This window comes from Symphalangus syndactylus, chromosome 3, assembly GCF_028878055.3.
Source record: "Symphalangus syndactylus isolate Jambi chromosome 3, NHGRI_mSymSyn1-v2.1_pri, whole genome shotgun sequence".
Classification (NCBI taxonomy): Eukaryota; Metazoa; Chordata; class Mammalia; order Primates; family Hylobatidae; genus Symphalangus; species Symphalangus syndactylus.
Genome location: NC_072425.2, coordinates 31,469,779 through 31,489,794, shown reverse-complemented (window position 1 = coordinate 31,489,794; position 20,016 = coordinate 31,469,779). Strand labels below are relative to the sequence as shown.

At 46.1% G+C, this 20,016-nt stretch overlaps 1 protein-coding gene across 8 annotated transcripts in view; it reads left to right on the top strand.

Annotated features, from left to right (window-relative positions):
- The window catches only part of RGS3 (regulator of G protein signaling 3), a 134,940-nt gene that overhangs the window by 75,853 nt on the left and 39,071 nt on the right, over positions 1-20,016 (top strand). For 2 of the 8 annotated variants that reach the window (XM_055271385.2, XM_055271393.2), the window contains one exon: positions 2,143-10,597. The exons of the other annotated variants lie outside the window; for them this stretch is intronic. In XM_055271385.2, coding sequence (XP_055127360.1) covers positions 2,143-2,250 — 108 coding nt within the window. In that variant the 3' untranslated portion in view covers positions 2,251-10,597. Of the gene's footprint in view, positions 1-2,142; positions 10,598-20,016 lie in introns of those variants that run through there. 8 annotated transcript variants of the gene reach the window in all.

The window sequence follows — 20,016 nt, the reverse complement described above, 5'->3', positions numbered from 1 at the left end:
GTCAGTTCCTGGCAGCCTCAGGGCGACCAGGAACCTCTTTACCAAGGGCTGGCCACTAAGGTCTCCGTCTCCAGGGCAGAAGAGGAAGGGCCAAACAGAGCTCAGAGGCTAGCTGCTTTCTCTTCAGGTAAAAGGGACCGATTTGCTCTGAGATGGAGTGTCGCTCTGTCACCCAGGCTGGGGTGCAGTGGTGCGATCTCAGCTCACTGCAGCCTCTGCCTCCTGGGTTCAAGCGATTCTCATGGCTCAGCCTCCCGAGTAGCTGGTACCACAGGCACCTGCCACCATGCCTGGCTAATTTTTGTATTTTTAGTAGAGATGGGGTTTCACCATGTTGGCCAGGCTGGTCTCGAACCCCTGATCTCAAGAGTAGCACACCTTTGAATGCCTTTTCTGTGTTCTTTCTGCGGATGCTCCACCTTCTGCTGAATAAAGGAAAACACTGCCTAAACCCCCCACCCCACCCCTGCCCCACCCAAATGCCTCTCTGGGAAAAGGGGGTTTGTAAGGCAACTCCGCAAACTCCCACGCTCCTTTCAACAGTATCTGCTGACACCCAGATGTGGGGGATTCTTTAAATATCTTAAGGAATGTGAAGCTCTTCCCAAATTCACAAAATGTAATAAGTGCAATTTACCTTGAAGATGAAATATATGCTTGTTGGGAAGGTGGAGGGAGTCAGGGGAAGATGGACTTAAAGAACAGTTGGGAGGTCACTCCCTTGCTGTGGGACCTTCAGCAGCCGCTGGCTGCTGTGGCCTCAGTAGTCCCATCTGGGCACTGGGCCCATGGCTCTTTCTGTCTCTCCAAGCTTTGTGATTTTCGTGAAAGCTGAGGGCTGGGGGCCATCTAGTCACCATTTTTTATAGAAATAAATGAACTACTTTCTCTCTTGTCTCAACTTCCTACTCCTGTTCATCACCCCCTCCTTCTTCTTCAGAACTCTGCCCCTCTGTTGCTTCATTATCTGTAGCTGGGGGGCACCTACCTTTCTTCTTCTGCCTGGGAATCCTTGTACTAAACTCCCTGCATGGGGACCGCTGCGAGGCTTCTAATCTAGAGTAACTCAGAGCTGGGCCCACCTGTGGCCATTCAGGTTCTAAGCTAGAAGGGAGAGGCAGTTATATATTCTTTTGATTATTCAAGCAAATATACATAATAAATGCCTTCTCAGTGCCAGATACTGGTTTAGATCCTTTGGGGTCACAGAGATGAATGAGACCTGGTCCCTGTCCCTGTGGAATTCTCCTAATAGGAGAGAGATGAGGAGGGCACTGGAGTGGTGATCTAAGCATGAAAGCCATGCTTGCGGGTCCTAAGAAGGATCCAGTGGAGTCCTGGCTATCCAAGCATCATCCGTGCCATGAGCCTCTTGTTCAGTACCCTTCATGTGCCTGGTGCTGGGCTGGGCTCCAGGAAGCCTTCTGAGAAGCATGGAAATTGAGCCCTTAGGATGAGAAGGGCAGACACCGTGCAGTGGGGCCTGGCCTCATTCTCAGGGCAGGTCCTGTGCTCCATGGGGAGGGACACGCAGAGCAATCCATCACCCCCTTTCCTCAGGAGATCACAGTCTGGTGGCGGAGACAGACATGACAGATAGTTCAAAATAACACAGTAAGCAATGTGACCTCAGGTGAGCCACTTAGCCTCTCTGAGACTCAGTTTTTGCATCAATAAAGTGGATGGATTAAGAGGCTTCTTGTGAGGATTGAATTCAGGATGTGCTTTGCAAAGTGGCGTGCAAGACGAGCTCTGAACTAGCCGCTGTCATTCTCACTGTCATGGTTTTAAAGTGCTGTCCATGTGGGAAGATTCATCGGGGGCCTTGTTCATTGAAGCTGCTGCTGGTGCTCGGAGCACATATGACAACTGCTCCATGTCACTTCCTGGTAGACACCTGCCATATTCCAGGGGCCCAGGCAGGGAAACTGAGGCCTCCTTGTCTGCTCTGGCTCTAAGACTTCTCCCAGATGTGACGGTGAGGTGCATGCTACCTTGTCATCTCCACTGGGGCCACTAGAGACAACCCTGGAGATGCCAGGGTATGTGAGTGCCTTAGAAAGGAGCAGAGGCAGGTCCTGCAGTCAGGCAGCCTGGCCTGGGTAGACAGCGAGCTAATTCCAGTTCTGTCTGGTTCCACAGAAACTCCACCCTTTCGGCTCTCTCCAGCAGGAGATGGGGCCGGTCAACTCAACCAATGCCACCCAGGATAGAAGCTTTACCTCATCAGGACAGACTCTGATTGGCTGAGCAAACCCAAGGGCGGGACTCTGCTTCTGGCAACTTAACCCTTTCTTGGGCATCCCCTACCACACAGTAACCTCACCTCAACTGGACCCGAAACAGAGGACCAAGATGATGGGTCCAGGGTCGTCTGAAGGGAGTGGTCCCAAGGGTGCATGTGGATGTCAACAGAAGGACCACAGTGGTGTGAGAGGTCTTGTGGGCATGCAGAGACTGGCAGCAGAAAGCCCCAAGAGGAGAGGAATCAGAGGCTTCTTCCTTCCAAGGAGGAGGAGGAGGAGGACATTCCACATTTGGGCTTCCAGTGGTGGCTCCCGGACCTGCCTTGGGGGCAGCAGGAGAGGTTGGGAGAGGTCACCCTGATGAAGAACAATGCCATGATCTGCCGCTGCCAGAGGACATCTCCGCCCATCCACTAATTTTCCACCTGTACACATTGGCTCATTCATTCGATGGATATTTCGGGTGCATCTACTTTATGCCAGGCTCTGTGCTAGGAGCTGGGGATACTGTGGAGAAAAAGTCGGATATGGTCTCGCTGTCATCAAGATTTCAGTCTAGCTGGGAGTAAGCGTTAAATAAGTCAACACCAACACACACATGCACACATGTGATGGCAAGCTGTGATCATCTATGAAGGAAAAAACACAGATTTCTTTAAGAGGGAATTGTACTTAGAGTGCTGTGTGTGGGGGTGGGGATGGGGAAGGACATAACTTTTAAACAGAGACTTGTGGGCTGGAGAGGAAGGAGCCAGTCCCGGACTTGGGGAAGAGTGTTTCCGGTGGATGGAATAGCACGTGGAGAGTCCCTGAGATGGGAAGGAGCTCAGCGGGCTGGAGGAATGGGGAGCAGGCCAGTGTGGCTGGAGCTTAGTGAGGGGCAAGACACAGTGGGTGAGGGCCAGACTGTGTGGGGTTTGGTGGTTGATGTCTTGTTGATTTCATTCTAGATACACTGGGGAGCCATTGAAGGCTTTTGAGGAAGGGAGTTGCAGGTACATTTTTACAAGATCAGTTTACACATAGGAGGGGCCCAAGTGGGTGTGAGATCAGTTAGGGGGCTCGTTCAGTTCTCCAGGTGAGGACTGTCCTGGTGGCTTGTCCTGGATGGTGGCTGGGGAGGTGGGTGCCTGAATGCCAGGCTCTGGAGAAGAGATGACTCCCTGCCCCATTCCCCTGCCTAACCTCCTCCTCAATGGCCCCTCTCTCAGTGGATGTGAGGATTAGGACCTTCCTCACAGAGCCACCTTTTGGCCAGGCCTCGGGGGGGATGTTGGGGGCAGTGCTGAGTTCTAGGAGTGTTCCTGGAAGTTGGGAGCAGTGAGTGCTCAGCCTGGCGCAGGTGGGAGAGTTCACGGCTGCCCAGGCCTTAGCAGGGGCTGCTGTGCTGTCTTTCCATCCCATGCTGAGCATTGTGATAGGAAGCTGCCACACAGTGCCCTGGAAACTGACTTGGCTTGCTTTCTATGGGGCTTCCAAGGGCCAGGGAGTGGGCTGGGGGTGGCCTAGCAGCTCTAGTGGAGACTGTGCTGCCACAGGGCTGAAGGAAGACCAATTAAAGGGACAGCGGTTTGAGCCCAGCCCACTCATTGCCTGCTGTACCTCCAGCTGGAGCCCAGGGTTGGGCAGCTCTCATACACTTATCTAACTGCCAGACCTAGCGGGAGGGAAGCCAAGGCTGCAGGTCTGAGGGACATGGCTCATGGGCAAAAGGGTATCAAGAGGATTAGAGTCACTTGCATAGGAAAAGAGGGTCAGAGAGGCTGAGGGCTGGCTCAGGCCAGAGAGGCTCCCTGACCTTGGAGATTCTTTGTGTTGTGTAAGACCTCAGTGTCTTCAGAGAAAGGTTCTTGTGCCCCTGTGAGCTTGCTCAGCTGCTATGGCCCCTTGAACCCCAAAAATAGTGGCCTAGAAGAGAATACACCCCTTACCTCCCACTTATCCTCCTCTCAACCTAAGAAAGATCAGACATATTGACTCAACAGTCTAACAGGGGATGGGCTGGATCTGCCTGTGACCAGACCAGTGCCCCCCACCTAGCAGGGGAGTAGACGCTGCCTGGACTGGGACCAGTGATACACAGCATCTCTGTCCGCCAGGGCTCAGCCCGTGGGGGGGATTTGTGAGAGGCTGAGCAGATGGGTCTGCACAGACGGCAAGCTGCACTTTGATTTCATTTGATTCCCTTACAAAATGACATTAAGGGGAATGTGAGGCACAGGAGACTCGCCTGTCTGGGAAGGCAGCAAGCTCGTCTCTCCTGGACCTGGTGACCTACCTCTGTCTACCAGACAGGTGCAGAGGACAGGAGCTCTGGCCACAAAGAAATGGAAAATCTGAATGCAGCACACAGCCTTGGGGACAGGACTTTTCATCCAGCCTGTCCTGACAAGCTGCTGAGTCGAGCAGATGCTCACATCAGGGTCCCAGGTCTGGCTGTTAGGGAAGTGGACATGAGTTCCTGGTGGGCCCTGGGCAGTGACTGTGGTGAGCCACAGCAGCATTGCTGCTCTCCCTCTCAAATCGATGGAACAATTAATTTGGCTCCACAGGCTCGAGAAGATGAAACATGACCTGATGGCCACTGCTGTCCAGCATCCCAGTCCATCCTAGCTGTCCAGGATGATGAACAAGCTATCAAAATTGCACTTGAGAGCTATAATCACGGGAAGCATTGCCAAGCCCCTCCCTGCTACATAAATCATGCTAAGAAGCACACAATGGCCTCTTTCCTGATGGGCCAATTGTCTTGGTTTGGTGTCTCAGGCCCAGGAGCTGGGAGGACGGGAGCACAACCATTTATTGTTGGAAAGACCATCTGTGCAACTTGAATACAAAGTGATTCTTTTAGTTCCCCACATGCCCCAGACCCTCTGATCCCATTTTCATGTTTTTTTTTTTTTTTTTTTTTTTAATGTCTCAGGCTCTGGTTCTTTTAAAACTCTTCATCTATCCTGTAAGCCATCAGGCCTGGATCTCTGTTGGCCTGGGTCTTTTGGCCATTTGGGAGTTGGGACATTGCAGACCTTTTGGAAATAATGACATTTATTTATATATGTCTTATATTTTTATTCTTTATTATTCCCCATAAATTCTATTACCAAAGTCCTCATTTGTCACACATGGCACCAAGGCACCAAGAGGGTTTTGTGAAGTGAAAATGCAGGCAATTTGGCAATGTGGAAGGGCTCCCCACAGCGAAAGCCCCATAGTGAGAGCCTAAACTTTGGAGATGGCAACTGGGGTCCCCAGGCATGATCTCCCCCCAGCCTCCCAGCAGCCTTGTTTTATGGATGAAAGAGACCAAGGCTCTGAGAAGTTAAATGTTTTATCCTAGGTCACACAGCTGGTAAGGGCCAAGCCTGCCCTCAAGCCAAGGCCTTCGAACCTAATCTACCACTCATTTCTGATAAAAAGGTTTGCCTTTTAGAGACAGAAGTAAGAGAAATCAATAATCTCCAGGAAGAGGCAAGAGAGGGATATCCGGCTTGTCAGAAGCTGTGGCCCATCAAGCTGTAGAGGGAATGCTTTTAGGATAAATAAAATGAGATGCCTTATTTTCCACCCAGTGGAGAATAAACTTCCAGAATGCATTTTCCTGAGGGTGGCACAGGCTGAAAAGATCAACAGCCTCCCACAAGATTTGAAAAAAGCCTAAAATGAGAGATCAGATTGAGCTCCTTAAGACAGGTTCTCAGGGAGCTCTGGAATGGTTAGGTTACACCCCTTCCCCTTTTGAATTTGGCATCAAAAGGATCAGCAGACAGAGTCATGAAGTGCTTGGCAGTGATGGAATGTTGGCCAAAGGCAGAGAGGTATAGCTTCAGGCTCAGGCTGGCTTGTGCCCAGTGTAAGTACTGGAAGGAGGCCTTTGACCTGAGACCAGCTGAGGGCACGGAGAGGGCCTGCCCGTGCTGAACCTGCCAGGTTTTGTGCCCAGATTTTGCTAATTGACTGATTTAGAATCTCAGCCCTGAATAAAGGGGAATCAAATGGATCTGATTTCAGCAATCTCCCCCAAGAGATGCAGACTCTTCTCCCTAAAAAGCTGTTTCCAGGAAGCCTCCAGCTCTCCTCCCCATTCCTTGCTGCTGCCCTATCAGTGGACAGACTGCCTTCTTCACTCTCTTGCTCTTGGTCTCAGCCATCTTGCTATTGTTTTTTTAGCTCCTGAAGAAGACAGTGCAACCTTACCTTCTATCCTGTCTTTGCCTTCTCTTCCCCGAAGACTTTCTCTGAATAGGGCCATCCATCCTCCAAACTGTTCCCAGATCCTTGGTTTTAAAAGTAGAATGATAACATAAGGTAACCTGGTGGGCACTTACAAGATGAGCCAGGCACAGGGTCAAGCTTTTTACCTACCCTGTCTCATCTAATCCTCATGCAGACTTACAAGGTATGTTATCCCTGTTATACATTTACTCTCATTATGCCCAATTTAGAGATGAAGATGCTGAGTCTCAGAGAAGTTAAGAAACATGCCCAAGGTCACACAGCTAGTGGGTAGCTAGGATTGAAACTTGGGCAGCCCAGCTCCAGGGCACCTGCTTTTGATTATTTTGCTATATGGCTTTCCTGTAACTGCAGATCATCCAAGCTGGGAGGGCCAGGGAGACTGGACTGTCACACTCCTGCTTAAAGACCACTGTGGGAGGCCACTGTCTTCAGAATAAAGCTTGGCTTTCCAGGCTCTCCTTGATAGCACTACACTCCTGCTTTGCACCTGGAGCTCAGCCACACCGTACTATTTCCTCTTCTCTAAACTCACTGTGCACATTCACAGTTAGGGTGTTTGATCTGCCTGACGTTGACTGCCCTCCTTGGCTGTCCCTGCCGGATGCAATCCTCAACCTTCAAGGCTTAGTGGCTCCTCTGAGAACACCTTTCTCAGGCATGCATCAGGAGTCCTGACTTCACCCTTCGTGGTTCCCAGAGTACTTTTTCCCCCTTAGCACAATTCATCCTTAGCATCTGGATGACTGTGAGCTTCTTGGGAGCGAGTGGATGTTATATTTTATTTGTCTTCGATTCTGTTGTTGTCCGGTCTGTAGTAGGTGCTCAGTAGAGGTTGTTGGATTGAATTAGGCTGTCCAGTTCAACTCTCCTATATTCTAGAATTTAGAAGAGGAAACAGGTGCAAAAAGAGAAGTGACCTGGCCAGGGTCATGGGAAAAGTTAGTGTCAGAGCCAGGACTAGAGCTCAGGTCTCCAGATTCTTTGGATTCAGAGCTTTTTCTGTTGCACCTCAGCTTTGTGGAGACCAGAGCATGGATCTGCACTTGGTTTATGAATGTCTGACGAGGTTCACTTCAGGGTCATGGATACCACCGTGTTGCCATGCTGACACTGGGGAATTCCCAAAGGGAAAGGAAGCCCATTTGGAGCTGCTGCCATAGGTTGTGGGGCTTACCTCTCACTGAGCCCCTTGCTCGCAGAGAAAACCAGTGAGTGATTCTGAAAATCTTGCCTCGAGTCCTGATTTTGCTGGTATTCACCGTGTGACCTTGAGCAAATTGCTTCACATCTCTGATCTTCTGTGTCTTTACCAAGAAATATGAGGGAGTTGAATTCAGATGGTCTCCAGGAGTCATCTGATTCCAGAATATCAGGATATAACAATAAAGATGAGGATAAAGTAGCTACTCCCCTCAGAAAAGGTAGACATCCAGGTCTAGGGGGAGAATTGGCTAGGTTCTTCATCACAGTCACTGTCTTGAGACACATAGGGGTTCCATGGAAACAGTTCCATGAGGGATTTCAGAGGGGAGAATGGGCAGACTGCAAAGCCTCGGTACTCTAATACCAGGCGAAAAGAAGAAAGGGAACAGGCATTTTAGTTTTCACATTGAAACAGAGTGTATGTGTATGGCCCTATGCAAATGTTGTTCCTGGTGAATATTCATCATGTACTCATCACACATAGGTATATTTAGACAGAAAGGGGTCCTCATCACAGACACCCAAATCATGAGCACGTTACTGCCTCCTCTCCCCTAGAGGTGCTTCTTCCAGCCTTCCCCATGGGAGGCCAGCATGAGACGGGCTCTCCAACCCAATATCTTCCCCTTCCCTCCTTCCTTTCTGCTCAGGTGGCTGAGTACACACACTGAACTCTTTTGTTTCAACTTCACGTATATATAGGTTGGAGCAAAAGTAATTGTGGTGTTTTCCATTAAAAGTAATGATGAGAACCGCAATTACTTTGGCACCAACCTAATATGTATGCGAGTACATTCTTTAACCTTTCCAACTCCCAGTCCAAGGCATCAGGCTAATTTCCGCGTGGAATTTGTGGTCACTGGTTTGCAGTCCTTTCATTTCTGGTGTGGTCAGAAGTCTCCTTCAGACTTTTCCCAATAAGTTGCCATTGGCTTTTTCATCACTTTAGTACCTACCCACTTTTGCTGGGATAACACCACCCAAAATAAATTCAAAAAAATTGTCCTAAGTGTTAATGTGTTTCTGTTTTCGTTGAAGTCTATTATTGCAATATGGTTTTCTACTCTTTCTACTTAATGGAAGACTATTAAGGGTTAAGTAGGCTGGCCTAGGAAGCTGACCACCATTTATAACATACTTTTGAGTGGGAAAATGCATTCAGAGGCCTGTAGTCAATACTCAGGTGGACTTTGGGAATATAGTATTTATTTTATGAGTGACTAGAATATTGGTAGAACCATAGAAACTTTGAATGTGGAGCTGGAAAGCCTCCTCCTTCCCCCACTGAGATCAATTGATTAACAATCTAGGTTGTAGAAACCAAGTGAAAGAGGCAAAAACTTGGCCAAGGGCATGTCGTTGGTGACTTCTGAAGATTCTGCTGGGCTGGGGGCGGGAAAGGGGTCACAGATGGTCTTAGAGTTGTCTCACTCAGCAACTCACTGTGTTGGCCTTGGGAAATATAAGTCACCATGTTGGGCTGTAATGCAAATATTGAGAAAGCAGCTCAGCTAATGGCGTGGGGAGAGGTTGTCTAGTCCTCTGGCTTGTCTGTAAATTCCTGGCATGTGCTTGCTGGAGCAGAATGAATGGGGCTGCTGTGTTTTACCTGCAGCTAGGAGCATGGCTGGACTGGTGGAGACACTCCCTGTGGTCTGTTCTAAAAATAGCAGTGGGAACAGAGCTGAGGGGAAGAGGAGGGGGCTCCTTCGGGAGCTGGGTGGGGAGGCCTCACCCCCTTCCTCTTCCTGCCAGGCCCGATGTGAGGAAGTCCTATGGAGTCACATAATTCCATCTGGGAGAGTCCTGGAGCCATCAGCCCTCACGCCCCCTCCTTATACAGGCGAGGAGGCCCTGGAGGCCTGGAGAGCAGAAAGCACTGGCTGGTGTCAAGCAAGCACAGGGAGAAGGGCCCAGTTGGCAGGCTGTTTTTTCCCTGGCTGTTTCAGCACAGTGGCTGCAGGCCTTGTGAGGTTTGCTGTCACGGCCTTTGGGTGCACAGAGCCTGGGAACTCCTGGGACCGGATGTGGTCAGGCTTCCTGAGAGTCGCCCGGCAGGCGAGGAGTCCCCAGCTGGCCCACCCTGAGCCCTGACCTCAGCCAGCCGGCTGTCCAGTGCCACACCTCCTCTTGCTGGTGTCCCCTCCCTTGCTGACTTGTCCTCCTTTCTTTGGACTGTCTGCAGGGAGGGAGGACAAGTGCCAGCCTAGATCTGTCCTGCAGGACAGAGGCCTCAGTTGCTCAGGACCTTTCCCTGCCCCTCCGCAGGAAGAAGCAGAGGCAGCTGAGGTAGTAGCAGCCTCCTGCAGGTTTAGAGACAGACAGGCCAGGGTTCAAATCCTAGCTCTTCCTCTCACTAGCCATGGGATTACTGGTGGGTCACAGAGCATCTGTAAAATGAGACAAGAACGCTGATTTCACTGGGGTCTTGTGAAGATCAAAGGGGATCTGTTGTAATGCCTGGCATGCAGTAGGTACTTAATAGTAGCTCTTGTTGCAAAACCAAGCAGTGAACATGTATCTGACTTTCTATAACCCCCTTCCTTGGGGCCTCCACTCATGAGGCATGGGAAGGTGTTTTTTTTCTTTATTTGTTTGTTTTAATGCAGTTGACTTTTTTTTGTTGTGTTGTTGCAAAAGTAATCCATGTGATTGATGTTTATTATGAAGAAGACATTTAATACAGATGAACCAGGAGAAGAAAATGAAGTTCATCCTTAATCCCAGCACCCAGAGATAAACCACTGTTAACATTTTGGAATGTGTCCTGTCAGGCATTTGTTTATACACACATATATCTTATTTGCAAATTGGGGTTACTGGTGCAATTTTTCTAACCTGCTTTTTCTCCCCCATTTAACAGCGTAGTGTATCCATGTTTCCATTTCAATAAATATTCTTCTACAACATCATTTTCAGTGCCTGTGGAGTATTTCATTGTGTAGATGAAACGTGCTTTATTTAAGTAATCTTCAGTTGTTTATCATTCAGGTTGCTTGCAATTTTTCTTTGTTACAAAAACTTCAGATAAAAATCCTTGTACAGGAGGCTGAGGTGGGAGGATGGCTTGAGCCTGAGTTTGAGGTTACAGTGAGCTATGATTGCACCACTGCACTCCAGCAGTGAGACCCTGTCTCTGAATGAAAAAAAAAATCCTCTTAGGTGTATCTTGGCATCCCCAGCATCCAGTTCAACACCTAGTATGCACTTGACTCTAAATAAATATTTGTTGGGCACGGTGGCTCATGCCTGTAATCCCACCACTTTGGGAGGCCAAGGTGGGTGGATCGCCGAGGTCAGGAGTTCGAGACCAGCCTAGCCAACATGGTGAAACCCTGTCTCTACCAAAAAATACAAAAATTAGCCAGGCATGGTGGCGCATGCCTGTAGTCCCAGTTACTGGGGAGGCTGAGGTGGGAGAATTGCTTGAACTTGGGACATGGAGGTTGCAGTGAGCCGAGATTGTGCCACTGCATTCCAGCCTGGGCAGCAGAGTGAAACTTCATCTCAAAAAGGAACTGAATAAACAAATATTTGTTGAATGAATGAATGTTTTGTTAGAATAAATGCCTGTTAGTAGAGTTTCTGGGTCAAAGGTTATATATTTATAAAATGGATTATTGATCCTATTGCCAAATTACCCTGCAGAATGGTTGTACTGATTTCTAGTCTCATCTGGATTGACCAGCTCATCCTACTTTGCCTGGGATTTTCCCTTTTTAGCATTGAAAATCTTGCGTGACAGGAAACTCCTCAATCAAATCAAGTAAACCGAGATAGTCTGGATAAGAAAATGTTTATTCCCCCTCATCATTACCAACACGGTATATTGTTACATTTTTTAATAGGTTCTTTTTTTCATTATTAGAGATATTGAATATTTATATGCCTTCTAGTCACTTGTGTTGCCTCTTTTGGGAATAGCCTGTTCAAGTCTTTTGCTCATTTTTCTATTGGGATTTTTATAGTTTAATTATTAATTCACAAAGAGCTCTTTATATAATAAGGATATTTGTATGTTAGCCTTTTATTTTTATTATTTCTTTAAACTACAGATGTTTCTGACTTATTAGTCATATCTATCATTTGTTTTAGAATAGTTTTATTGAGATTTAATTCAAATAGCATACAATTCACCCATTTAAAGTACACAATTCAGTAATTTTTAGTGTATTCACACACTTGTGTAACTATCACCACAATCAATTTTAGAACATTTTCATTATCTCAAAAAGAAATCGTACTACTTAGTTATCATCCATTAATTCCCCCATCTCCTTCAACCCTAAGCGATGACTAGTTCATACTTTTCATCTCTGTAGATTTGCCTATATTGGACATTTCATATAAAGGGAATTATATAATATTTGTACTTTTGTGATTGGCTTCTTTCATTTAGCATAATGTTTTCAGGATCATCCATGTTGTAGCATGTATCAGCACCTAATTCCTTTTCATGGCTGAATAATATTCTGTTGTATGGAATATCACATTTTGTTTAACCGTTCATCAGTTAATGGACATTTGGGTTATTTACACCTTTTGACTATTCTGTGTAATGCTGCTATACATATCTGTGTGCAAGTTTTTTGTGTGGACATATATTTTTATTTCTCTTAGGTGTATACCTAGGAGTGGAATAGCTGGGCTAAATGGTAACTCATGTTTAGCTTTTTGAGAAACTACCAGACTGTTTTCCAAAGTGGATGTACTGCTGGGCGTGGTGGCTCATGTCTGTAATCCCAGCACTTTGGGAGGCTGAGGTGGGCCGATTGCTTGAGTCCAGAGTTCAAGACCAGCCTGGGCAACATGGTGGAAACCTGTCTCTACTAACAACAACAACAAAAAAAATTAGCTGGGTGTGGTGGCAGGCACTTGTAGTAGCAGTTACTCAGGAGGCTGAGGCAGGAGAATTGCATGAACCTGGGAGGTGGAGGTTGCAGGGAGCCGAGATCATGCCATTGCACTCCAGCCTGGGCAACAGAGCGAGACTCTGTCTCAAAAAGTAAAATAAATAAATAAACAAAGTGGCTGTACCATTCTACTTTCCTTCCATCAGGATATGAGGGTTCCAATTTCTCTAAATCCTTACTAACACTATTTTTTCATTTTAAAAAATTATAGCCATTCTAGTGGGAGTGAAGTAGTATCTCATTATGGTTTTTATTGCATTTTCTTAATGACTGTAAGTCTTGAAAAATATTATTCCTTTGGCATATGATATTCACTCTAGGATTATATAATACTCACTTTTTTCCCTTTGAATTTTATGGTTTATTTTTTAACTCTTAATATTTTAATCAATTGGGAATTTACTTTGGCATATAGTATAAGGCAGATTACTTTTCATTTTTCCCAAATAGTTATTTGCTCCAATTCTTATGCATTATATTAGGACAAGTATCCCCTTACTACTTTTCTTTAAAAATTATTTTCCCCCCTCTTCTCATACATTTATTCTTTTTTTTTTTTTTTTTTTTTTTTTTTTGAGACAGAGTCTCACTCTGTCGCCCAGGCTGGAGTGCAGTGGAGCAATCTCGGCTCACTGCAAGCTCCGCCTCCTGGATTCATGCCATTCTCCTGCCTCAGCCTCCAGAGTAGCTGGGACTATAGGTGCCCACCACCACGCCCGGCTAATTTTTTGTATATTTTTAGTAGAGATGGGGTTTCAATGTGTTAGCCAGGATGGTCTCGATCTCCTGACCTCATGATCCGTCCACCTCGGCCTCCCAAAGTAGTTATCCTTTTAAATGAAATTCAGTGTACTTTTTAATTATAGCTTTATAATTCAGTCCTTATCTTCTCCCTGCCCGTCCCAAAAATATCGCTGAGGCTTTTATTGTAATTATATTTCAAACTATACATTTAAAAGGGGAGTATTAAATCTATACAATACGGTCTTCTCATTTGAGAACAGGATGTGTCTCTTCATGTATGCAAATTTTCTTTTAAGATTTCCCAATCAAAGTTTTAGAAAGAATTTCATATAGGTCTTACACATTTTTTGTTAAATTTATTTGAGGGAATTTAAAGTTTTAATTTATATTACAAATGAAAATATTTATTTAGCATTATATATGGTTTTTTAACTGGTAATATACATGCACAAAACTTGTACCAAAAAATTCTAAACATTACTAAACCGAATAAAATAAAGCCCCCATTCCCCAAGCCCATTTCCAATCAATAATTACTAATATATGTTTGATGTGGTTCCTCCAAATTTTCCCCCATGCACATATGTAGACATATGCTATGTTTTGTTTTACTAAATAATATCATATTATACATACATTTTTGTAACTCATCTATAAAGATATAGGCCAGGAATGGTGGCTCACACCTGTAATCCCAGCACTTTGGGAGGCTGAGGTGGGATGATCACTTGAGCCCAGGAGTTGAAGACCAGCCTAGGCAATATAGTGAGACCCCATCTCTACAAAAAATAAAAAAAATTATCCAGGCATGGTGGCATGTGCCTGGAGTCCCAGCTACTTGGGAGCTGAGGTGGGAGGATCGCTTGAGCCTGAGAGGCCAAGGCTGCAGTGAGCTGTGATCACACCACTGCACTCCAGCCTGGGCAACAGAGGGAAACCCTGTTTCAAAAAAAAAAAAATATATATATATATATATATATAATATATATATTATATAATTATAGAAATATTTTCGTGGCTGGGCGTGATGGCTCCCACCTGTAATCCCAGCACTTTGGGAGCCGATTCTCCTGCCTCAGCCTCAGCCTCCTGAGTAACTGGGACTACAGGCACACGCCATCATACCCGGCTACATTTTTGTATTTTTAGTAGAGATGGGGTTTCACCATGTTGGCCAGGCTGGTCTTGAACTTCTGACCTGAAGTGATCCACTCACCTCAGCCTCCCAAAGTGCTGGGATTACAAGCCGAGGTGGGCGGATTACCTGAGGTCAGGAGTTCGAGACCAGCCTGGCCAACATGGCGAAACCCTGTCTCTATTAAAAATACAAAAATCAGCCAGGTGTGATGCTGGGTGCCTGTAATCCCAGCTACTGGGGAGCCTGAGGCAGGAGAATCACTTGAACCCTGGAGGTGGAGGTTGCAATAAGCCGAGATCGCACCGTTGCACTCCAGCCTGGGTGACAAGAGAGAAACTCCGTCTCCAAAAAAAAAGAAAGAAATATTTTCCATCAGCACCTAAGGTTCTCCCTCTCTATTTTGAGTAGCCAGTGGACCATAATGTATTTAATTTATTGATGCATGATTAGATCGTTTCTAATGTTTTGATATTCTCAGCAATGTTGCAATAAACATCTTGCTACACTTTTCTGTTAGAAGAGAGTGTGGCACACACTACCGAAGTGCTCTAAAAATGCTTTCCTTTTGTTTACACATGTCATCTCCCCAACACTATTGTTCTTATCCTATTTTATAGTTGAGAAACCAGAGGAATAGAGGTTAAGTACATGTACAATTTGCATTCCTACTCACAGTGAATGAGAGTGCCTGCTTCCCTACACCCTATATAAAATGGAATGTTATTGCTTTTAATTCTTTGTTGGTATAAGAAGTGAAAAATTATATTTAATCTTAACTGACATTTATTTCATTATTAGTGAGGTTGAGATTCATTTTGTTTTATTTTTTGAGATGGAGTCTTTCTCTGTCACAGAGGCTGGAGTGCGGTGGCACCATCTTGGCTCACTGAAACCTCCACCTTCTGAGTTCAAGCGATTCTCCTGCCTCAGCCTCCTGAGTAACTGGGACTACAGGCACACGCCATCATACCCGGCTACATTTTTGTATTTTTAGTAGAGATGGGGTTTCACCATGTTGGCCAGGCTGGTCTTGAACCTCTGACCTGAAGTGATCCACTCACCTCAGCCTCCCAAAGTGCTGGGATTACGAGCGTGAGCCACTGCGCCCAGCCTCATTTTATGTTGATCAGTCACCTATATTTCTGCTTTGGCTCATCAGTTCATTCATGTCATTTGCCCAGTTTTTGACTGAGGTGTTATCTCATTTGTAAGAGCTCTTTATGTGGTTACAATATTAACCATTTGCTTATTATATGGGTTATAACTATTTTTCTAGTTTGTCATTTGCCTTCTAACTTTATAGTATCTTTTATCATTTAGAAGTTAACTTTTTTTGTAATCAAGTTTTTTTGGGGGGTTGAGAGCACCTATATTTTCTAAGGTCTTTCCTACCCCTAGATTATGAGAAATATTCATCTAAATTTTATTCAGGTACTTTTTTATTTTTTGCATTTATATTTTAAATTCATCTGCAATTAATTTAATGCCTGGTGTCAGATGGAACTCTTACTAATTTTTTCCCGCAAATGGTTTGACCAGTTTTTCCAACCCGATTTTCTTGAATTGTCTTTCCTTTCTTCACTTATCATAGACCAAATTTCCACATATGGATGGTTTGGTTTCTAAGCTCTCTCATCTCCCTCGTTGATCTGTCTATTCCTACATCAGGTTAGACTTAATGACTTTAGCTTCAGAATATGGTTTAGTAGTAAACATCCCAAGGCCAACCCCTATTATTCCTCTGCAAAATTTCCTTTGGAGTTATACACCCTAATTCTAGTCTGCTAGTGGCTTTACCCTTACCTTTGTCACAAACATATTTCAACATCAGGAATGACACCAGATCCATAGTAGCCTGTCTTCGTGGCCTCTAACCCATAATGATCATGTCAGCTGGACCATACTTCTCTGCTTTTCTCCATACCTCCTAGGTATTGTTGTAATTGTCTGTAATTTCGGTTTCCGGTTGTGACTTTTTTTTTTTTTTTTAAGACAGAGTCTTGCTCTGTCGCCCAGGCTGGAGTGTAGTGGTGCGATCTCGGCTCCTGCAACCTCCACCTCCCGGGTTCAAGCGATTCTCCTACCTCAGCCTTCTGAGTAGCTAGGATTACAGGCGGCTGCCACCACGCCCAGCTGATTTTTGTATTTTTAGTAGAGACAGAGTTTCACCCTGTTGGTCAGGGTGGTCTCGAACTCCTGACCTCGTGGTCTGCCTGCCTTGGCCTCCCAAAGTGCTGGGATTACAGGCGTGAGCCACCCCGGCCGGTTGTGATTATTTTTAAACATTAGCACTATTCTGTTTTAAGAATCATTTACTTAAAATTGCACTTCAGTTATCAGTAGTTAAGGCTCTAAATGTTTCTGTTTTCATGGCTTGCCTCTGTCTCTCACATACCACGTCATCTCATTCTTGACTTCTCGATTTTAATTCACTTTTGTCTGTAGAGCTTTCTTGAGTAATTTTTCCAGAAAGGATCTGTGGGAGGTATCCTTTCTTATCCGTGTAAGCCTGAAAATATTTGCCTTCATGTTTGAGTCATAGTTTGCTTGAGTAGAAAATTCTAAGTGAATTGTCCTTCTCTCCCAGAAGCCTGAGAGCAGTGTTCTGTGGTTTCCCCAGTATTTAGTGTTTTAAGAGCAGTTTTTCCTTGATTCTCTAAAATTTATTTATGGAAACAACCAGGATTCCTCTTTCCAATCTTTGGAATTCAGAAATTTCCCTGGATTATTTCTAGTTGTTTGTTTTCTTTTGGAAATTTTTCCTGGTCCTAACTAGGTAAGTCCTTTCAGTCTGAAGACCCAAGTCTTCCTTTAGTTCAGGGAAATTTTCTATTAATTTAGGAATGGTTTCTATTCTGTGTGTTCAATCTCCTCTTTCTGGACTTCCTACTACAAATAATAATAATAATAATATTAATAATAATGATGCCTAACATTAAAGCGTGCTTTCTCTCTGTGATAATATATAATCTTCCCAGCACTATTGTTATTATCCTCCTTTCATAGATGAGAAAACAAAGGAAAAGAGAGATTGAGCAGATTATACAAGGTCTCATAGTTAGGAGGTGCAGGCCAGGTACTAATCCCAAGCACCTGGCTCCAGAGCCCGTGTCCTTAGCTGCTAAACTATACTCCCTGCCTGTCGGGTCCCAACCCCAGAGCCCACCCTGCCCTTCCCGCCAGCACTCTCTAGTGACAATGTTGAGTGTCGACAGGCAGGGACTCTGTAATCAGTGGGGGAAAGCTTGGGGATGCTAGGATGATGGATCTGAAACAGACTGGGCTACTGAGGCCAGAGAGGGGCAGGGATTGTAGAGGTTCTCCAGTGAATTTAGAGTTGGGACTCTTCCCTCCCTCTTCTTCCCTTGGTCTCAGCCACCTGCTTCAGGCCTCCTCTTTGTCCCTGGGACTGCTGCATTGCTTCTTGTGGGTCTTCCTCTTCCTGCTCCTGTCCATGTAGTCACCTCTGTCAACAGCCGCCGCGATGACTCTTCTTATAGAACACACGCAGTCACTGTCACACTGCTGAGTGTTTGTTGAATGACTGTATGAGTGAGCAAAGAAGTTTACAGTGCCTAATGTGTGTCAAACACTGTGCTAAGTACTGTTGATGCAGTATGCATTAGTCAGCAATCTACCAATTGCAAGTGACAAAAACCCAGCTTCCAGGAGTAAATGGAATTTACTGGATTAGGGAGGGTAGCCTTCAGGCCTGGTTGGATTCAGAGCCTTGAGCAATGTCACTGAGAACTGGCCTCAGCCTCTTCATCTCTTGGTTCTATTTACTTAGGTGTTGGCTCACTCCCTTAGTGGTAGCAGTGCTGCTGCCAGAAGGGCCAGGGTTATGGCCATGCCCTTGGAGTTGGCCTCCCTCAATCATTTCATCAGTAGTCCCTGGGCCTGATCCTCATTAGCCCAAATAGGATCACATGCCCATTCTAGCCACTGAGGACCGTGGGATGGGTTAAACTAATGGACTGAGGCCTGGGCCACATGCGCCTCCCTGGAGTGGGAGATGGGTCGGTTCCTTGTGAATCACCTGGCTTGAGAATGAGAGAGGGAATGCTAGTTCCTCAAGTGAATGGGGTCTGGTCAGGCAGATCTCAGATGTCCTCTACTTCTCAGCTCATCAACCAGCATGGTCCTCACCCCACAGAGCTGACAGTCTAGTGTGGGGTCTAGTGTAGGGCAAGGACAACAATCATGAACAGCATATAATTAATCGGTGACAGTTGTGACAAAGGGCCTAATGAGAGCACCTACTGGGAGGACCTGGGGAAAGTTTCTGAGGCAGGGGAGGCTTGGGATGTAAAGATTGTTCTAGGTGGGGACCCTAACGCAGGCCAGCATAGGTGGGAAGATGAGGAAGGGGAACAGAGCATGAGATGAGGCTGGAGGTGTGTTCAGGATCAGACAGTGCTGGTCTTGAGAAGCTGTGGGAAGAAATGTGACTTTATGCTGAGCGCAGGGGTTGATGGGTGTTGTAGAAAGCTGATGCTGGCCTCATAGAGGAGAATGGTGAGGAGGAAGGCAAGTTGAGAGGCAGGGAGCAGTGTGGAGCTATTGCCCTCTGCCAGGGAGAGCTGATGGCGGCTTGGACTAGGGCTGAGGCACCAGGGATTGAGAGAGGTGAGAGATCCATAGGATGTATAGCAGGAGGGGTCTGCAAAATTCTGTGATTAATTGCACGGAGAGTGTTTGGGAGAAGAATGGTGCTTAAAAGTCTAGCTCAGGCCAGGCACGGTGGCTCCCGCCTGTAATCCCAGCACTTTGGGAGGCCTAGGTGGGTGGATCACTTGAGGTCGGGAGTTCGAGACCAGCCTGGCCAACATGGTAAAGCCTTGTCTCTACTAAAAACTAGAAAAAAATTAGCTGGGTGTGGTGGCGGGCGCCTGTAATCCCAGCTACTTGGGAGGTTGAGGCAGGAGAATTGCTTGAACCTGGGAGGCGGAGGTTGCAGTGAGCTGAGATTGTGCCATTGCACTCCAGCCTGGGCAACAAGAGTGAAACTCCATCCTAAAGAAAAAAAAAAAGTCTAGCTCAGGGAAACAGATGATGCCATTCTCAGAGCTGGGAGGAGTGGTTTGGCTGGCAGGATCGAGTCCCGCTGTATGTGTAAGTATCATGATAGGGTCCAAGTTAGTGAGTTCTCATGAAACAAAGCCATTTAAATCAGGGCTCCTTAATCTACCTGTGGCGAGAGGCTTTGACATTTTGTAGCATCAGACTGCATGTGATTTATTATGCTGACTTGAGAACACCTGAGCCAGCCCTTGCCCTATTCATTGAGACCAGTCCACTCATCTCATGCTTAGAGGTGGCAATGTCAAGTTGAATTTCTTTAAACACAATCAATCTTGCTACCTATCTCACTGCAGACTGATAACAAGCAGCCTGTGAACCCATATGGTTCTGCAGACCACATTTTGAGTGGACTGATCTAATTCAACCCCAGTGCATTTTAGAGACAGGGAAACTGAGGCTTGGAGGTGGTGGGGGGGATTGGCCTTGCCCCAGGGTTTGCAGAAGGCAGCAG